This window comes from Mustela nivalis (assembly GCF_964662115.1).
Source record: "Mustela nivalis genome assembly, chromosome: 13".
NCBI classification, from domain to species: Eukaryota; Metazoa; Chordata; class Mammalia; order Carnivora; family Mustelidae; genus Mustela; species Mustela nivalis.
The window spans coordinates 90,709,431-90,726,913 of NC_139032.1; the positions used below are offsets into that span (position 1 = coordinate 90,709,431).

General features: G+C 63.4%; 2 protein-coding genes across 4 annotated transcripts in view; one reads left to right on the forward strand and one right to left on the reverse strand.

Moving 5' to 3' along the window:
- KCNT1 (potassium sodium-activated channel subfamily T member 1) overlaps positions 1 to 17,483 on the reverse strand; it is a 299,723-nt gene that overhangs the window by 104,394 nt on the left and 177,846 nt on the right. The gene's annotated exons all lie outside the window — the stretch shown is intronic.
- Positions 1 to 17,483, forward strand: part of NACC2 (NACC family member 2) — a 66,046-nt gene that overhangs the window by 43,147 nt on the left and 5,416 nt on the right. For all 3 annotated transcript variants that reach the window (XM_082696491.1, XM_082696493.1, XM_082696492.1), the window contains exons 3-5: positions 14,763 to 14,927; positions 16,712 to 16,817; positions 17,185 to 17,282. In XM_082696491.1, the coding sequence (XP_082552617.1) occupies positions 14,763 to 14,927; positions 16,712 to 16,817; positions 17,185 to 17,282 (369 nt within the window). The remainder of the gene's footprint in view (positions 1 to 14,762; positions 14,928 to 16,711; positions 16,818 to 17,184; positions 17,283 to 17,483) is intronic.

Below are 17,483 nucleotides of genomic sequence, written 5' to 3' on the forward strand. Positions count from 1 at the left end.
CCCCCAACCCCGTCAGGGCTCCCGTGGCACCTTCTGCCACAGGCTCAGCCCCTCCTCCTGCCCCTGCGGATGTCAGAGACAAAGGCCCCGAGCCAGGCACTTCCACTGGGCCCCGCTCGCTCCCAGGAGGGGATCCCTGGGGGCCGCTGTCCGAGGTGCGCAGCGGCCCCACCCGGCCTTGCTTCTGCTCCCTCGGGGGCCTGGCCAGCTCCCCTGCGGTCTGCCTGTGTGCCCGACACTGGACACGGGATGGGGTCCTAGCTTGTGGCACACACACATCTGTTCCGGTTCTGCCGCCCGGAGCAGAAGCTGCAGGGGACCCCTGGGACTCCGGAAGGACAGTGTGTGCTGTGTCCTGGACCAGGCCCTGCTCAGCGCCATCCGTGAGGCTGGTGCCGTGCTATCCCTCAGCTGTCCATCCCTGCACCCCGGCCCCCTGCCTGTTGGGGCCACGCCCACCTGTAGCCCCGCTTCCGGCTTGGGGGTCTTGCAAAGAAGGGGAAGGCAAGGTTTGTTCTGCGAATCCCAACCCCACGCTGCTCTCCCTGCCTCCCGGCCTGGGTCAGGGCGTCCACACTGCTGGAGCTCAGTCCCAAGGCTGGGAGGGCCTGGGGAGGAGTGGGGCTTTTTGTCGCTGCTCTGGAGAGGGTGGGGCCCATGCAGGGGTGGGGTGGGGGTTTCCAGGTGGGGTGGGGGTTCCCTCCCTGTGAAGGCAGTGCTCCAGCCTGGCAGGGGAGGTGCCAGCCCTGAGGGCAGGGGACTCGGCTGTGCACTCCAGCTGCAGTCTGGGGCTCGTTCCTGAGAGCCTCCAGCGGTGGCCTCCCTGGTTCCCCGGTCCTCAGCATCTCCTGTCTCGGGGACAGGACAGAGCCCGTCATATGTCATGTGTAACCCTCCAGCCCGAGGACCCCGGGGTTTCCTCCTCTGTTCCCGGGGCCTCATTCTACCTCCATGCAGTGGGTGTGAAAGGCACCTGTCCGTGTCTTGGCTGTGGCGGCAGAGCGTGGTCACTGCCCGCCCCGGCAGCCTCCCAGCGGCTCTCTGTCCGTCTGGACATGCCGGCCTGTTCTAGAATGTCAGGGGAAGCCTCGTGCACTAGGCGCTCCCGCTTCTGTCTGGGCAGAGTGTGTGCGGGGCTCGTCTGTGCTGTGAGGGTCAGTCCCTCGGTTCCCTCCCCCGTCTGGTGCTCAGTCAGCTGTACGCATACCCAGGCCGGCTGTGAGGGTCATGGGTCTGGTGACTGGGAGCAGTCCCGCGGTCACCGTGGCACAGGATACAGGATACGGACCTGGGCTTTGACCACCTGGGGCTGTAGCTCCTTCCCCGCGGCCCAGGGTCCCACAGTCCGTCTTTTATCCGAGGCCCTCACGCCCATGGGGTCGGACTTTCCATGGAGCTGCTTCAAGTCTGCCCTCGTGGCCCTGTTCCCGTTATCCTGCTGCCGACACCTCCTCGCACCTGGGTGTGGTTTACGATTTTATTCATTATTTGAGAGAGAGCGAGCAGGTGCATGAGAGGAGGCAGGGGAACAGAGGGAGAAGCGGACTCTGCACGGAGCGCGGAGCCCACCACGGGGCTCGATCCCACCACCCTGAGATCATGACCTGAGCCGAAATCATAACTCAGACGCTCAAGCTCCCCCGCAGACCCCCGGCGCCCCTCTGCCAGCGTCTTTCGGGTTGCATGTTTCCTTCTTGGCCCCACTGTTGACGCGCCCTGTGCCTTGGATGCCTCCCCTTGGCCGGTCTGCTTCCTCCGCGACGCCGCCCCTCCTGTCGCCGCGCGTTCCCGTCCCCTCTGGCCTGGCCTGCTGTCCAGCTGCGTGCTCCCCGTCTGGCCGCGTGCTCCCCGTCCGGCCGCGTGCTCCCCGTCCGGCCGCTCTGCCCTCCGGAGACAGCTGACTCTCTGGGTTCGGGTTCTAGTCCGTTTTAAAATCTAAGTTCGGGGGGCGCCTGGGTGGCTCAGTGGTTAAGCCGCTGCCTTCGGCTCAGGTCATGATCTCAGGGTCCTGGGATCGAGTCCCGCATCGGGCTCTCTGCTCAGCAGAGAGCCTGCTTCCTCCTCTCTCTCTCTCTCTGCCTGCCTCTCTGCCTACTTGTGATTTCTCTCTGTCAAATAAATAAATAAAATCTTTAAAAAAAAAAAAAAAAAAAATCTAAGTTCGGGGCCGCCGGGGTGGCTCAGTCTTGAGGGAAGCCTCCGACTCTGGATCTCAGGGCCGGGAGTGCGCGCCCCGCGCTGGGCTGCAGCTGCGTCTGGACGTGGCTTAGAAACGGACCGCGGGTAACAGGTAATGATAGGTGAGGAGCCGACGTCCATCCTGCCGCTCAGTTCTCCCGTCTCACCGCCGCGGGTGGTCTTGTCATGGCCTCTGCATGCCAGAGACCCTCCCCACGCCACCCTCGTCAGGTCCCCGGGGACCCCGGCTCCCCCAGCTCTTGCCCCCCTGCTCTGCGTTCTCCTGGGGATGGCCCGGGGGGGCCGGACCACGTGGGTGTCCCGTGCGCCGTGTGAATGCACGGTCACAGCGGTCGGGCTGCTCCTTCACCGGTCACGGGGCGTTTCCGTGGCTTCTAGTCCCCAGTAGTGAGAGCGAGGCCGTGTGCATGCTCGTGCTCCCACACGGGCACGGCCTGGGCCTCCGCGGTAAGGCGGCGGTTGCGTGGCAGGCATGCGTCTGACTGGGGGACGCTGCCCTCTCGTGGGACGCGGTGCTGTGGGTCACTCTGCAGCCAGATGGGCCGCGTGCGCGCTGACGCTGGGCTCGCCGTGTTTTAAAGCTGCGGCTGCTGGGCCGCGGTGGTGTCCCTGCTGTCTGATGTCGGCTTCCTCCTGCGTGTCCGCCGTGCCCTGACCCTCGGCCCTTCTTCCGGCTTGTTTGGCTCCCCGGGCCCCGGCGGCAGTTGTGCGTTCCTCACGGATTCGGGGGAAGCCTCTGCTGGGTGCGTGAGTCACGGACATTTTCTCCTGGACTTGTGTTTGTTCGTCCCCTTGACACAGTCTCTGCTGAAACACATTCTCAGGGCGCCCGGGGGCTCCGTCGCTGAAGCGTCTGCCTTCGGTCAGGTCACGATCCCGGGGTCCTGGGATTGAGACCCACATCGGGCTCCCTGCCCAGCGGGAAGCCTCCTTCTCCCTCTGCCCCCCGGGCTTGTGCTCCCTCTTTCTCCCTGTGTCTCTCAAATCTACAAAATCTTAAGAAAACACAAAACAGACAATTTTTAATGTCGATGAACTCAAGCCATTAATTACAGTTGACCCTGGACAGTCAGCTTTGAACTGCTGGGACCCCCTCCCACGCGTGCGGACGGTCTGCGGCCGCCGCTGTGCGTATGTTCTCGTCCCCGCGGCCTTCCTCGGCGGCACTTCCTGTCCTCCGGCTGATGTCACGGGAAGAGCGTGTCACACGGGGAGTCACGTTCGCTCCCAGACTGTGCGCTGTCATCAGGCTGGTGGTCAGCGGCGGCTGCTACATTGTGGGGGGGCAGGTCAGAGTCACACACGGGTTTTCCACGGCCCGGGGGCCTCTCGCCGTCACCCTGTTCAGGCGTCGGCTGTGCCCGCGTCGTCTTCAAGTCGCTACTCACAAGAGCGACTTGTGAGATTCTCCTGTCCGTTGCCTTCTACACGTTCTGCGGCTTTGGGGTTTTACGTTTCGTCCGTGGGTCGTTCTGGGTTAATTTTTGCAGAATATGTGAGGTTCTGTTTTCTCTTGCGTGTGATGTCCAGTTTCTTTTCAAAGATATTTACAATACGAGAAAAAGCCCGGGGCACCTGGGGGCCTCCGTTGGTGAAACCTCTGCCTTTGGCTCAAGTCATGATCCCGGAGTCCTGGGATCGAGCCCCGGGTCGGCCCCCTGCTCGGCGGGGAGCCTGCTTCCCTCTACGTGCCCCTCCCCCGCTCGCGCTCAGGCTCTCTCTCTAATAATCTTTTTAAAAACAGGAGAAGGCCCGGTTGGTATTTATTTTGTGTGGACGCGAGTTTCCGTCTGGTGCCGTTTTTCCTTCCGCTTGAAGAATTTCCCGTGACGTTTCTCACGGCGCTGACACCGGACCAGCGGTGAGTTCCAGAAACTCGCGGGTCGGTCTGAGAGGCGCCTCCGTCAGTCGGCCTCGCTGGCGTGGGACGTGCGGGGGCGCCCCTGCCCCGGGCGCGGGTCTGTGCTGGCGTCCCCAGCTCGCACTCGTGCGTGGTGGACACCGGCCTCCGGCTTTCCTCCTGGGAAACCGCAGGAGTCGCTGTGTCTCCGCGGGCACCATCTTCGCGGTGGCTCCGTTTCGCTCCCGGTTCGGCTGCCCACGGTTCCCCTCCTTGGGCTCCACCCGGCGGCATCGCGGTCGGGTTCCGTCGCCGGACGAAAGCCTCCACCCCTTGCGCCGTCCTGCGTCATTTCTTCACCGGTTTTTCTCTTCTTTGGGGCCACCTTTCTGGGTTGGTCCCGTGTCTGCTCATTGTCGGTGGATCCGGGACTTGGCGCATGTCGCCGTGTGAGGCACCCGTGGCTCGTGGTTCCGGGCCTCTGGTGGTGGCACCGAGCAGGACTCAGTAGTGGCGTGTGTGGTGGCCGCGGGCGTGGTGGCCTGTGCCGGGAGTGTCCCCTCTCATGCGGGGAGCTGCCTGTCCTCACTCTGCCTGTCCCAGGTCCATCGCGGAGACGTCCCCGCCCGGCCTCCACCTTCTGCTCGGACATGAGAGGTTTATTCCCTTTTCCTTATGATCATTTGGTTTTTGTGTTTTGTCTAAAAAAAGACTTTTCTCTCCACATCGAGATACTGTGACATTCCTCTGTGCTCCTAAAAAAAAAAAAAAGTCATAACTTTAAGATTTGAAATCATTTTAAATGCGCAGAAACGTCCCGATACGTGCCGTCTGCTCGGACGCGCTCACGGGCCAGAAGGTGCCGTGTTCGCTCTGCCGCCCCTTCGTCTGCACCCGGAGAGGCTGTGGGGTCTCTGACCCCCCGAGAGCACGTTGCCAGAGTCAGCCCCTCTGCCCCCCGGGCTAGCACTTGTGACAAGCAAGGACAGTGTCCCGCGGAAGCACGCACTCCTGTCAGCAGTGGAGCAAGGCCCCTCCGAGCCACGGTCCCCTCTGCCCCGCGCAGCCGGAGGTTCTTGGACCCCGGCTTGGGTCAGGAGCACGCTGCGTGTTTGTGGCCATTCTCCGCCCTCCCCTTAGTCTGGGACGGTTTCTCGCCCCTTGTCCCTCAGGACACTGGCCTCTCTCTAGCGGCTGAGCTGCTGTGCAGAGCCCCTGTTTGGGTTTGGCGGGTCTTGGTCGTGACTGGGCTCGGGTTGTGCGTGTCAGTGGAGCTCCGTGGCAGCTATGTGGGTCCCTCCCGGTGTGGCCTTCAGGAGGCACCCGATGGCGTGTGCTCCTCAGTGGTGACGGATGACCCCTGCCAGGAAAGGTGACCCCTGCCAGCGAAGCCGGGCTCTTCCCTTTGCAAGAGAAGACCGTCACCCGTTCCCTGCCACGCAGGTTCAGCGCGCGCCGAGATTCCTGCCGTGGTCTGGCTCCTCAGCCCGGGGTCGGCTTGCCGACGGTCCCCGCCACGGACGGTGTCCCCGCCACGGACGGCGTCCCCGCGTCCCCCACGCGTCCCTGCACTTGCACTTACTGCTAGCATAGAGGGTGTTTACAGCACTTTTCACCCCATCTCGTTCCGAATGTTCCAGAATCGACTCGCCTTTCAGGGGGGCGGGGCACGTGCCGCCGTCCGGCCATCAGAGCTGGGATTCCTGGATTCAAAGCCACGCGGTCAGGCCTCTGGCCGGTGTCTTCAAATCCGGTTTAGTCCTGGGGTCATCCTGGCCTCCCCTTGCGCCGGTTCTCCTCCTAACAGACGGGATTCGAATGCAGGAAAGGCTTTAGTGTCTGGCACGTCTGGGATTGCGGTTTTAATGGGCTGCGACGGGGCCCAGCGCTGACCCTTACCCCACCGGACTCCCCAGCGGGTCAGCCACGGGTCCGCGGGAGACCACCTCCTCCCACGGTGTCGCTCTGTGAGCCCGCCTGGGCCATGCCCTCCCCTGCCCCCACGCATCCCCCTGCGCGTCCCACCGTCCCTGGCTCTCTTCCTTACGGCGACCGGGCCTGCCTCCTCTCTGTGTTCTCAGACACACGCCTTCTAGAATCGCGTTGTCAGATGCCGCGCAGCCTGTCTGCTGGGGCTCGGCCGGGGTTAGCCGTCGCCTCCGGCCAGGCCCAGGGCGCGCCCAGGTCCCTGCGGTGCTCGCTGTTCCTCTCCACCCCGGGCTTTTCTCGGGACTGTGGTGGTGGTCTCTGCCCGCCCGTTGTCAGATTGATTCCTAGAAACTCATTTTTTGTTTGAATCTACCTAGTATTTAAGTCTCTTCTGTCTTGTCATCGTTTGTTGCGAGGGTCCCAGGAACACACGGGGTTTATTACTTAAGAAAAAAGTCTGGCCTGAGCTCACTTACGTATTCTGATCGCTTGCCTGCGGATTCTTCCGGACTGTGTGTGTGCGCAGCCCCGGCGTCAGCCGCCCCGGGGCTCAGCTGCTGCTCCTCACCGTGCGGCTTCCTCTCTGCCCGGCTCGACTGGCCGGGGCTTCCGGCTCGGCCGCGGCCTCTCCAAACGCGGGAGCAGCCTGCCTTGGTTCGTTTTTAAGTGGGGTCTTTGCTCCAGGTGCTTGGGGTGCGCATTGGGAGAGGAAGGACATTCTTTTCCTAGGTGAAGAGTGGTTTTGTCTGCTTTTTTGGTAAGTGTTAAATTCTAACCAAAACTTTGTCTCTAAATATTGAAACGGTCCTGTGGTTCCCCTCTGCTCCTCGGCTCCTTCTCTGAGCGACGGAGGACGGAGCCCTCTTGCATATTCAGACAAGACAGAACCAAAACCTCGTGCTCCTGGAATCCGTTCGGCCTCGTGGCACTTGAAGCTCCCGATTTGTCTTCCTGATTTCTTTTTTTTTTTTCCCCGTTTCGGGTGACTGCTGCGGGGCATGCGGCGCTGCCCAGGGTCCGACTCCTGGAAGGGGCGTCGGGCGGACGGAGAGGGCAAGTGCGGGGCCTGCGTCCAGCCGCTGGTGAATCGGGGCAGGGGGCGCCCGCTCTGGTCGGAGCCCGGCAGGGGCCGCGTCCTGAGGGCAGCCGACACACATGCAGCCCCGACGGCCTCTTTATGTCGGAACTTTGCCGAGCCCTGTCTGGCAGGCTCCTGCCCCGCGTCCTTAACCCTGTTAATTTCTGCCCTTTCTCCTTTTCTTTCAAAGAAAGATTTTGGGATTTTGTTTCTCTGTTTTTCACCCTTATGTATGTTGTCACTTCAGTTTGCTTCTACTTTCCGGGTTCCGCAGACCTTTAGACGACCAGCTCCTAGGACTCCCCACTGTGTGCACCGAGGGCCGTGTGCTCCCTGGGCTGTGCGGCCACCTTCCGGGTAGTGTGTTTCCCTTGTTGATGGCACAGACTGTGTCCCCCATGTCCCTGAGCTGACCCACAGGGTGGGCGGCCGGGGTGCGGTGCTCGGCTCCCAGACACGTGCCGGGCTTTCCGGTCACCCTTCGCCCCGGCTAGAGGGTGTTCAGAGCGGCTCTCTGCTCGGGCATCCGTCGGCTGTCCGCCCCCGCGCCCCAGCCACACCGCCAGGAGCACGAGGGCGTTGTGCAGCCTGGTAAACCGTCCCGGCCGGGCACGCCGTGCACTCCGTCGCGGCTGCCGTCCTCTCCCCGTGGAAGTGGCCGTCCTGCCGCTCGCGCGCGTCCTCCGACGGCCGGCTGGGAGGGTCTGTGCGCTCTCCGGCTGGCGCGTGCTGTCGGGGCGGACGCCGCGGGTCCGCTTGTGGCTTCCAGCCTTTCCTCGTCCTCTCCTTTCACGGGCTTCGCAGACTTCCAGTTTCAAGTCCTTTTTAGCCCGGCCCGGTTACTTTTCGCGTAATTACTGACCGCTTTGGGGCCTCTCTCCCATCTTCCCGCTTCCCGTCGGTGCCCGCTGACGCCCCGTGTTCCTCTGTTTTCCCTCTTTCTAGTCAGCCAGCCTGATTCTGTTCCTTTCCCCTTTTCTTCACTTGTAAGTTCGTGCGCTGCTGTCTCCAGGGTTAGGGTTTCACGTCCATCCCGACGGACGCTGCTCCTTCCGGGACCTGCAAAGCCATCTGACCGGGCTCTGTCTTCGTTCTGGGGACGTCTTCAGGAACCCCAGCCCTTCTCGGCCGTGTCCCGAGCTGTGCTGACGCTTCCCCGCACAGTGTCCCTGGGCTCTTTCCCTCTCTTCCTCTCCCTCTTCGCTGGGACCTCTCAGCCACGATGGCCTCCCGGGCACACTGCCCGCTTCCTGGGCTCCCGGGACATGGGGTCGTCCTCTCCCCCACGTTCAGTGTCACTTTGACTCTTGCTTGGGACTCTCCTCCTTCCTTCCCCTTCTCTGCTTCAATCTGGATTGTCTTCCAGGCCGAAGATCTTGTCACCTGCTCTGCTCCGTCTCCAGCACCGATCCCGCGTCCAGGGTCTGATTCTGGTTTTCCCGAGAAGTTCTCCGTCACGTTCCCACGCTCCCTGCGTGTGTGCGGAGCTCTTGTCCGGGACGGATCCCCAGGGGGTCTGATCTCACGTCTTTTTGTAAATTGGGGTTTTATTCCTCATTTTCCCGTGTTCCTGGTAATTTCTTACTGAATGCCGGACCGTGTGTGAGAACGTCCAGGAGCCCCCACCGGGGCTGCTCCAGAGAGGGTCTGCTGGGTCCTCCGGGTCTCGGCTGGAGCTGGCGGGATGCCCGGCGCCGTGACCAGTCCTGGGTCTTGGCTAAAGGCCTACGGTCCCCAGAGCACTTCCTCCTGGCAGGCCCCAAGTTCTGATGTCTGTTTATCTTGTATGTGGACACCACGTTCTTGACTTAACTTTTTCTTAGTGTCTTGGTGGTCATTTTTCTGAATCTGGCCTCCACATATGCTGCTTTGTGGTGGAAGGAAATTGAAGGAAAGCCAGGAGGTCCCCCGGGCGGGGGCACCTCGAGTCTGCACGCTCCAGGCCCTGCGCTCCTGCTGCCCGGCCCCATGGCCGCTGACCACTCAGCTCAGGGGGCCTGGCCCTGAAAGTTAAGCAACTTTTATGCAGCTTCTGGAGTTGATCATGTTGGGGGGACACTCCATGGCCAGGCAGGCATCTCTGGGGAACCTTACAAGTCAAACACATTTATTTATTTATTTGCCAGAGATCACAAGCAGGCAGAGAAGCAGGCAGAGAGAGAGGAGGAAACAGGCTCCCCGCTGAGCAGAGAGCCCGACGCGGGGCTCGATCCCAGGACCCTGAGATCATGACCTGAGCCGAAGGCAGAGGCTTTAACCCACTGAGCCACCCAGGCACACCTAAGCACATTTATTTTGGGGGCACCTGGGGGGCTCCGCCGTTAAGCATCTGCCTTCGTTCGGCTCAGGTCATGATCGTGGGGTCCCGGGATCGAGCCCCGCATCGGGCTCCCTGCTCCGCGGAAGCCTGCTTCTCCCTCCCTCTTCCCCTGCTCGTGTTCTCTCTCTTGCTGTCTCTCTACGTCAAATAAATAAAAGTCTTTTTAAAACATCAAATCAAATAAACACATATATTTTGGCATAGCGAATGTACGTCCGTCATCGTGAACAGAGACCACACCGGGGAAGGCCGTGCTCCCAGCCGACCCTCTGCCTCCCGCTGTCTCCCGGAGGCCTGCGTCTCGTCGCTGTACAGAGTGTGCACATGCACTTTACCTAAACACATTCCTCGGGCACAGAGCCCTGCTGGGTTTTCACGGTGACCACTGTCGCCTGGTGTCCCGGGCCGTGACCTGTCTGGTTGTGTGCAGGGGACGGGGGACGGAGAGGCGGCTTGCGTCTCGAGGCCGGTGCTGGACGGGCCCTGGGAGCAGACAGAGGGGGGCGGACAGGAAGAGTTTGGTCAGATGGGCAGTGACACAGGCCCCCTGGCTTTGCTGGGACTCCATTCGGGGGCTTCATGGGGTCCCCCAGGGCCAGACCCAGGTGCTGGACACAAGACTAGCAGAGCTTGTGGAGTCTGGGCCCAGGCAGTGGCTGCGGCAGGTTGGAGTTGGACGGGAAGGTGCCCAGAGGACATTTTGGGTGTTCGAGCTGGAACCAGAGGGGCGGAGGCTGCGGCGGGAGGACATGGCTCGGGGCTGCACCCGGTGCTGTCCAGGCGGAGCCGTCTCAGGGCTGCATCCTCCCCTGTGGCTGTCTGTGTCCTCCCGAGCACGGGGACCCAGAGGCCTGCCGCGTCCCTCTCTGTCTGTGCTCCCGGGGGCCCTGGGCAGCGGCGTTTGCATACACGGCGTCCCCACTCCCGGCCTCACCTCTGTGCTCACTTGTGTTTATTTCTTCTGGGCCTTCCCAGCCAGACTGATTTGTGCCCAGCATGTCGTGTTTGCTGGTTCTGAGATGCCCGTGTCCTTGCCCTTGAGCATCCACAAGATGCGGTGGTCTTGCCATCGGTGGGGGACGTGGCTTCTCCCTGCGAAGCAGCACCGTCCGTGATGACCCCCGGCCCCCCAGGCCCAGGTGCACCTTGGGGAACTGCCGCCAGCCCTGTTTCCGGGGTGCTGATGTGGTCGTGTCCTGGGGCGCTGCTGCCGGTCTCGGGGTGCCCCTTTCAGAGCTGTGGGTCTGGTTGGTGCGGAGCGGGGAGGCCACCTGGGGCTGAGCAGGGACAGGGCGGGCAGGCACGGGGCGTGTGGCGCGTGTTCACTGTGCAGAGCAGCTCCGTCGGCCTCCGCGTGGCTGTTGTCAGTCCCCTGGCCCCGCGCTGTCCCCTGTAGTCACTGGCCCGTTCTCTCTCCCCAGAGTCCTGCATTTGGGACCCTGTCCCACACACCAGGTGTGTGACCGTGGGAGACTGGCCCCTTCCGTCCCACCGGCGAGTTTGAGGCTCCCCGGCGCGGTGCCATGCTCTTCCCGACGTGTGGCGGTGACCCGCTATGTGAGCGCTTGGCCGTGTCCGCCTGCCGCCGTGAGGCCCAGGCTGTCTCCAGCCTGGTGCAATGGTGAGCGGAGCGGGGTGAGGCCCCTTACTGGGGGTCTGTGCGGACTGTCTCCATGTCTCGTTTGTCCCGGGGTTCGTGAGCTGCGCTGCTCCGTACGCGTGAAGTGGGGTCTCTCTGTGTGGTTTATGTGCCGCTTTCCAGCGGCTGAAGACGTGGAGCATCTTTTCATGTGCTAATTGGCCATCTGGACCATCTCTGGCTGAGTGTCTGTTCAGATCTTTTGCCCATTTTAGAAAACAAACCATCCGTCTTCTTGCTGTTGAGTTTTGAGAGTTTGCGCTGGATTTTCGGGGCAAGCCCTGGGTCGCGTGTGGTCTGCAGACCGCTCCTTCTGGCCTGGGGGGCGGGCTTGTCTGCACCTCCTTCTCACATGGGAGGTTTTCGGCCTCATCTGGTCGGTTTTAACCCATCGATTGTTTTGTGGGTTGTGTCTGAGCTTTTAGCTGAACCCAAGATCACAGAGATTTTCTTCCAAAATGTTTACGCTTTTGTGTCGTTCATTAGGTCCATGACCCGTTTTTACTCTTTTTCAGGTAAGGTTGTGAGGTTTAGATCGAGGGTAGTTTTGTGGTTTCCTTTTGCAATTTGCCCACATACCACCCGTTCCAGGGCACCCCGTGTCGGAGCAGCTGTCCCTTCCCCTGCCGTGGTGAGTGACCCTTAGTCACAAGTGAGCTGAGTGTGTTTGTGCGGGTCTGACTCGGGCCTGTGGACGAGGGTCCCTCGGGGTCCCTCGCTTGCTCTCATGACCCTCGCAGCCTTGGTCACAGTCACTGCAGTCGGGAGAGCTGGACAGTGTGATTTAGCGTTTTTCTTTCCATTTGGTTGTAATTTTATTTTCCCATATAATCACAGACCAGGGGTCCCTTTTTAACAAACGGCCTATGCTCTCATAGGGTGGCAGTCCCCTTCGCTGTCCCCCCACCTGCCTGCCCAGCCTCAGTGGCACTCCATTCTCTGCAGGCAGCCACTGGCCCTGGTGGGGGGTCCCCGTGCCATCCTGAGGTGCACCTGGGGACAGGAGCAGAGTCGGCCCCTGGGGCCCCGTGGCGCGTCGGCGTCCCACAGACTGTGGGATCCGTGTGCTTTGCTTGGGGAGAGGGCCCAGCACATTTTCTAGATTCCCAGTGAGGGAGCCACGGGAGGGGGAGGAAGTGCCGGAGAGGAAGCTGGGGAGCCTGCCGGGGTCCCTCCAGGCCCGCCTCGCCCCCTCTGCCCTCGGTCGGTCCCCCTGCCGCCCCTGTTGGACTGAGGTTGAGCTGACGGATGTCACCGTGTGCCCTGCAGGGTGAGGACCCACGTCCCCACAGTCACTGTTCGTCTCTCAAGAGAGTGGCTCTGTTGCAACAGGACCTACAAACTGGGGTTTCCCATCCCGCTGGTGTCCGGTGCGCCGTCCAGGCCCGCGGGCACACTTGCACTGCTCTGCTGCCGTCCCCTCGTCGGTCTCCGGGACTCTCCGTCTTCCTGACCCGAACTCTGCCCCGTTACACGCGGATCTCCCCTCCTGCGGTCCGTCCCCGTGGGTCTGAGCACTCTTGGGCCCGCACAGCGGCCAAGTCTGGCGGGATCTGTCCTCTGCTGGACTCGGCTTTTTCAGTGCAATGTCCTCGAGGCCCCGTCCTTCCTCGGCTGAACTCTGCAGTGTCCCTGAGTCTGGGAGCACTTGGGGCCCTTCTCGGTGCCCAGGGTTCCCCGCAGGGTCCATCCTGGTGTCTGGTCACAGCTCTCTCTGTCCAGCGGTCTGAGGGGCACTGTTTGCCTGTCCTTGGTCGCTGTCCCCTTTGGTCCGGACCAGCTGCTCCTCCAGGTCCTTCCGTGCAGGCCCTGTCGACAGTGACTCACGGTTCCCGCACTGAGCGATTACTCCCTCTCGGTACAAACAGCAAATCGCTCTTTCATGTGCCTCTCCACATTCCACGGGGCCAAAATATTTGGAGCTCTCAGTCCTGAAGCTGGTTAAAAACGGGGCCATGGATGGGGAAGGGGGTGGGGTGCCTCGATGTGACCAGCGGGGCGGCCCGTGGGCTGCTGTGTCCCTGCCCACAGCCCACCGAGGGGGCCTCCCAGCACGCCTGCCGGAATGCCCACCTGGAGGCCACAGGGATGCCCTAGGGGCCCCCCACTCCCCTGTGTCCCTTGTGCCCCTGCCTCCATGCCCCCGTGCCCCCTGCAGCACCCCCGTGTCCCCTGTGCCCCTCCCCCCACACGCTCCCCCAGGTCCGCCAGAACCCGGTCGCACGCTGTCCCCTCCGCTCCACTCAGCTGTGGGCTGCTGCGGCGGGAGATCTGGGCCCGGGGAAGGGGCGGGGAAGGACTCCAGAGCACCTCTCCAGATGAGCCACCGCTCGGGTTCGGTATTTTTAGCCGGCGCGGTATCCGGCGCTCGGCAGAGCAGAAATAGAAGAGGCTCTTTTGGATGTTCTGGATACGCCGCTCTCTGCTCTCAGGAGCCGGGCTGGGGGCTGGGGGGCTGGGGGGCTGGGGGGCAAGCGTGCCGGGTGCAGACAACTTCTGCTGTTCAGAGAGACACGGCAGGACGCGCGGTGGATGGCGGGGTTTCTGCCGGTGAGCGCTCTACATGTAAACGCCGCGGGCCAGCGGCGCTGCGCCTGCGTGTGTAGTCACAGCAGGCCGTGGGGGGACGGGGACGGGGGCGGGTAATTATGTTTTAAAATATCCGGGTTGTTTTCCCTGTGCTCCCTGAGCCCCCGGGCGTCCGGGTTGAGAAGCGTCTCTGGTGCTCTGGAAAGCTCCGTCCCGCCCGGTGCCCCGCACACACCTGCAGGAAGGTACGCCCAGCCCCCAGAGCGGCCCAGCACCCACTGACCCGTGTCCTGGTCCGGGCTGGATGGGCTGGAGCTGCAGGCCCCCCTCAGCTCTGGTCTCAGCCGCCTGCCCTCTCCGCAGAGGCCCACCTGTGTCCAGCGTGCCAGCCCCGCACGGTTGAGCGGTCCTCACCGCCCCCCTCTGGGAGCTTGAGGCTGCACCAGGGTCTGGAGGCCTGGGGCTGCAGAGGGTCCGCCCAGGACCCTTCCTTGCCATCCTCCCTCCCCAAGCCCCTTCGTGGCGGCCCCCATACAGCTTCCCCAGGTACTTGGCCCAGCCCGGCCCCTCCCGCCCTCAGTGCCCACAGGTGCTGATTCTTCCTATAACCCCTAAGGGGGAGTGGGTCACAGTGCCGAGGGGACAGCTGAGGGGACAGGGTGGCCCAGCCTCAGTGGTGGCTGGGGGCACCTGCCCTGGGCCTGCCTGGTGGAGAGCAGGTTCCCACGGCCAGACCAGGCCTGGCGGTGGGGGCGGGCGGCGGCCACCTCCATGCCCACAGCCCGCTGCCCTTGCGCTTCCCTGTCCCCCCCCGCCCCATCGAGGCTGCGCACGGGGCCGCTGCTGCTCCCGGCCCGCACTTTGTCCTGCAGAGGGGCCGCTCTCCCTGGTCAGACCATGGGTCTGGCTCCCTTGCACCGGCCACTCATGCCTGCCTCGTCTGCAGGCCTCTGCTGGGGGGACACCTCGCGGGCGCCTCCTAGGCCCTCCCAGCTCGTGTCCAGGTCTGGGGGGGCGAGCCCAGCCCTCCCCTGCCTTCCTCCGTCCGCTCACTCCCTCTTGTCCTGGCTGCCGGGGTCAGGACCAGGTGGGCAGGGAGAGAGAATGGAGGGCGGGCACGGAGTGCGTCTGACCCGGGCCTGGGCGGGAGGGAAGGGCGTTCTCGGCTCCGTCCCTGTCCTGGCGCAGCCTGGGAGCGCCCCTAACCCGATCGGGTCTGTGTCCACAGTGCAAGAGAAACCGGAGCCCGTGCCCCTGGAGAGCCGCTCCTGCGTCCTCATCCGCCGTGACCTCGTGGCCCTGCCCGCCAGCCTCATCAGCCAGATTGGGTACCGCTGCCACCCCAAGCTGTACTCGGAAGGGGACCCGGGCGAGAAGCTGGAGCTGGTGGCAGGTGAAGGTCTCTCCCTGCCCTGTCTGTTGTATGCAAATGCCCTCTTCTCCTTTCTCCTCAGAGCTGCGAACAATGTACTCATCACCAATCAGTCAAAAAAAAGAAGATAGAACATCTTAAATTTCCTCTAATTTCCTTTTAGAAGAATGTGTCATTAAGAGGAGTTATTCAATTGAATTAATTTAGCATTTTAATTGAATCCCCTGGGCCGGCCGCACGTCTGATTGGCAGGGACTGCAATCACGATTGTGTTTTAATTTAGGTGGCAGATAAAACCAAATCGAGTTCGCGTGCTGGTCCCCTCCCCCAGCCCCCAGAGTGTCCCCACCGGATGCAGCTCAGAGTCGGAAACGGAGTTTGATGAACACAGACGGCACCCGTTGGGGCCCGGTGCCTTTGTCAGCAAGAGCCCTCCCCCCTGGCGTGGGGCCGCGTGGGGCCGCGTGGGGCCTCGCTGCTCCTGGCAGATCTCAGGCTGTTCGTGGGGAACCGTCACCCGTGCCGGGGGAGGTGGAGCCATTCTCTGGGAGTGTCCTCCCGTGGTCACCGGGAGAGCCCCAGACGGGCCATCCAGGACCCATGGGCACCATCGCTCCTCCCCGGTGCTGTTGTGCACCCGCTGGGAGCCTCTGGGTCCCCCAGTCTTTTTTGCTCCTCCTGACCGCCATACCCGGGGCAGCACTGTGGGGCTCTGACTGTCCCCTCGGCTGGGAGCCGCGATCCCAGGGGGCAGCAGTAGAGCAGGGCAGAGAGGGGTGGGGCACACCTGTCTGTCAGGGTTTGGGGTTGGGACTGGCAAGGGCCGGCCCCCTTCCCTGGCCCGACCCACAGCTAGACATCGGGGGCGGGCCCCCCGGTACTCTAGCCCATTACAGAGTCCCTTCAACAAGGGCGTCCCCAGCCCGTGTGGCCCGGGTGACCTGTTCTGCTGTCGGCCTTGAGCCTCTGCAGACGGGAGACGGCCTGACAGGAGCCTTCGCAGACACTGGGTCAGACCGCACAGACCCAGCGCCCCGATGGTGGTCTCCATCCAGGGTCCCCCGCGGCTAGAGCACCTCCGCGTACCTGTCTTCCGCCCTGCCCCGCGCACTTCCCTCCCAGGGTTCAGAGCGGGATCTGTGATGTCGGGTCCTCGAAGACGGCCTGACGGGGACGGTGGGCGTCCTGAGGACCCCACGCACGTGCCCTTTGGTGTCTTCTTCTCCAGAGGCCGGGACACGGAGCGCACGTTTGTCCGCTCCTTTCCCCGCGAGCAGAGTCTGGGCCGACAGAGGCCACTCCACGCTCTCGGCGGGCTCTGGCCTCGCCGTTGCCGGGCCCTGCTGGGCGCTCGGGGCTTGCCAGGCTCCTTGGGATGAACAGCGCTGCGTGAGCTCGCTGACTGCACCCCTGCCCGTGGCGGGCTGCACCATCCCCCGACATGTGCTGGGCCAGCTGACCTCCCTGATCCCGCCTCCCCCCACTGCCTGAGGGGCTTTGGTTTGGGGAAGAGACAGAGAGGCGAGGAGGCAGAGCAGGGGAATGCCCTCAAGGCCCGAAGGGCGACCTGGGGACAGCGCTTGGGCATGGGACCGAGGACACCTCCTGCAGGTGACAGGGCCTCGGCACAGTGAGGGACCCCTAGAGCGATGTCCCCAGCCTGTGGGGTCCCAGGCCCCAGGGGGAGCACTGCTGCTGAAGTCGGGGTGGCCTGCCGCTGCCCCCTGCTTCCCAGCAGCCCCGCGGCCCCGGGAAGCTTGTGGCCCCGGGTCGTGGGTCACGGCCTCTCTGTCTGGCGGTCACAGGCTCCGGGGTCTACATCACGCGCGGTCAGCTCATGAACTGCCACCTGTGCGCGGGCGTGAAGCACAAGGTCCTGCTGCGGCGGCTGCTGGCCACCTTCTTCGACAGGTGGGTCCCTGGACCGGTGCGGAGGCTGTGTGGGCCTCTTGGCAACGTGCTCGCTCGCTGCGGCCTCGGGTCCACGGCCCCCCGCCGTGCTGATGTCCCACTGTGGGTCGGGGACGTGCGAGGGGACACGCCCATCGGAGGGGGCCTGGCTGCCCCGGACACCCCGTCCCCATAAAATAAGAAGCACACGTGCTTTGTGAGTGGGTCAGAGGGGCCCATCCCCGAGAGGCTTTGCTTCCCTTTCATCTCTCGGAGAGTGGTGGGTTAGGGTCACCCCGAGCCCCAGCAGTCCGTAGCAGTGCAGGGGGGAGGCCGGGAGAGCAGGCCCCCCCGGCCGGCGGCCTCACTTCCCTCCCCGCCCCACCAGGAACACCCTGGCCAACAGCTGTGGCACAGGCATCCGTTCCTCCACGAGCGACCCCAGCCGCAAGCCTCTGGACAGCCGGGTTCTGAACGCTGTGAAACGTGAGTGCCCCGGGGCGCCCTGAGGGGCTGGGGGGGCTGCCGGTCCCCTGGGCTGGGGATCGAGGCTGCGGGAGGCGGCTTCTTCTGGGCAGTGCGCCGGCCCTGCTGGGCTTGGGGGCGGAGCGGGAGAGAAAAGAGCAGCTCGCGGGAGCCAGGTCTCGAGGTGTTAACGTTCTTGGTGGGTTTCCAAGCGTGATGGAT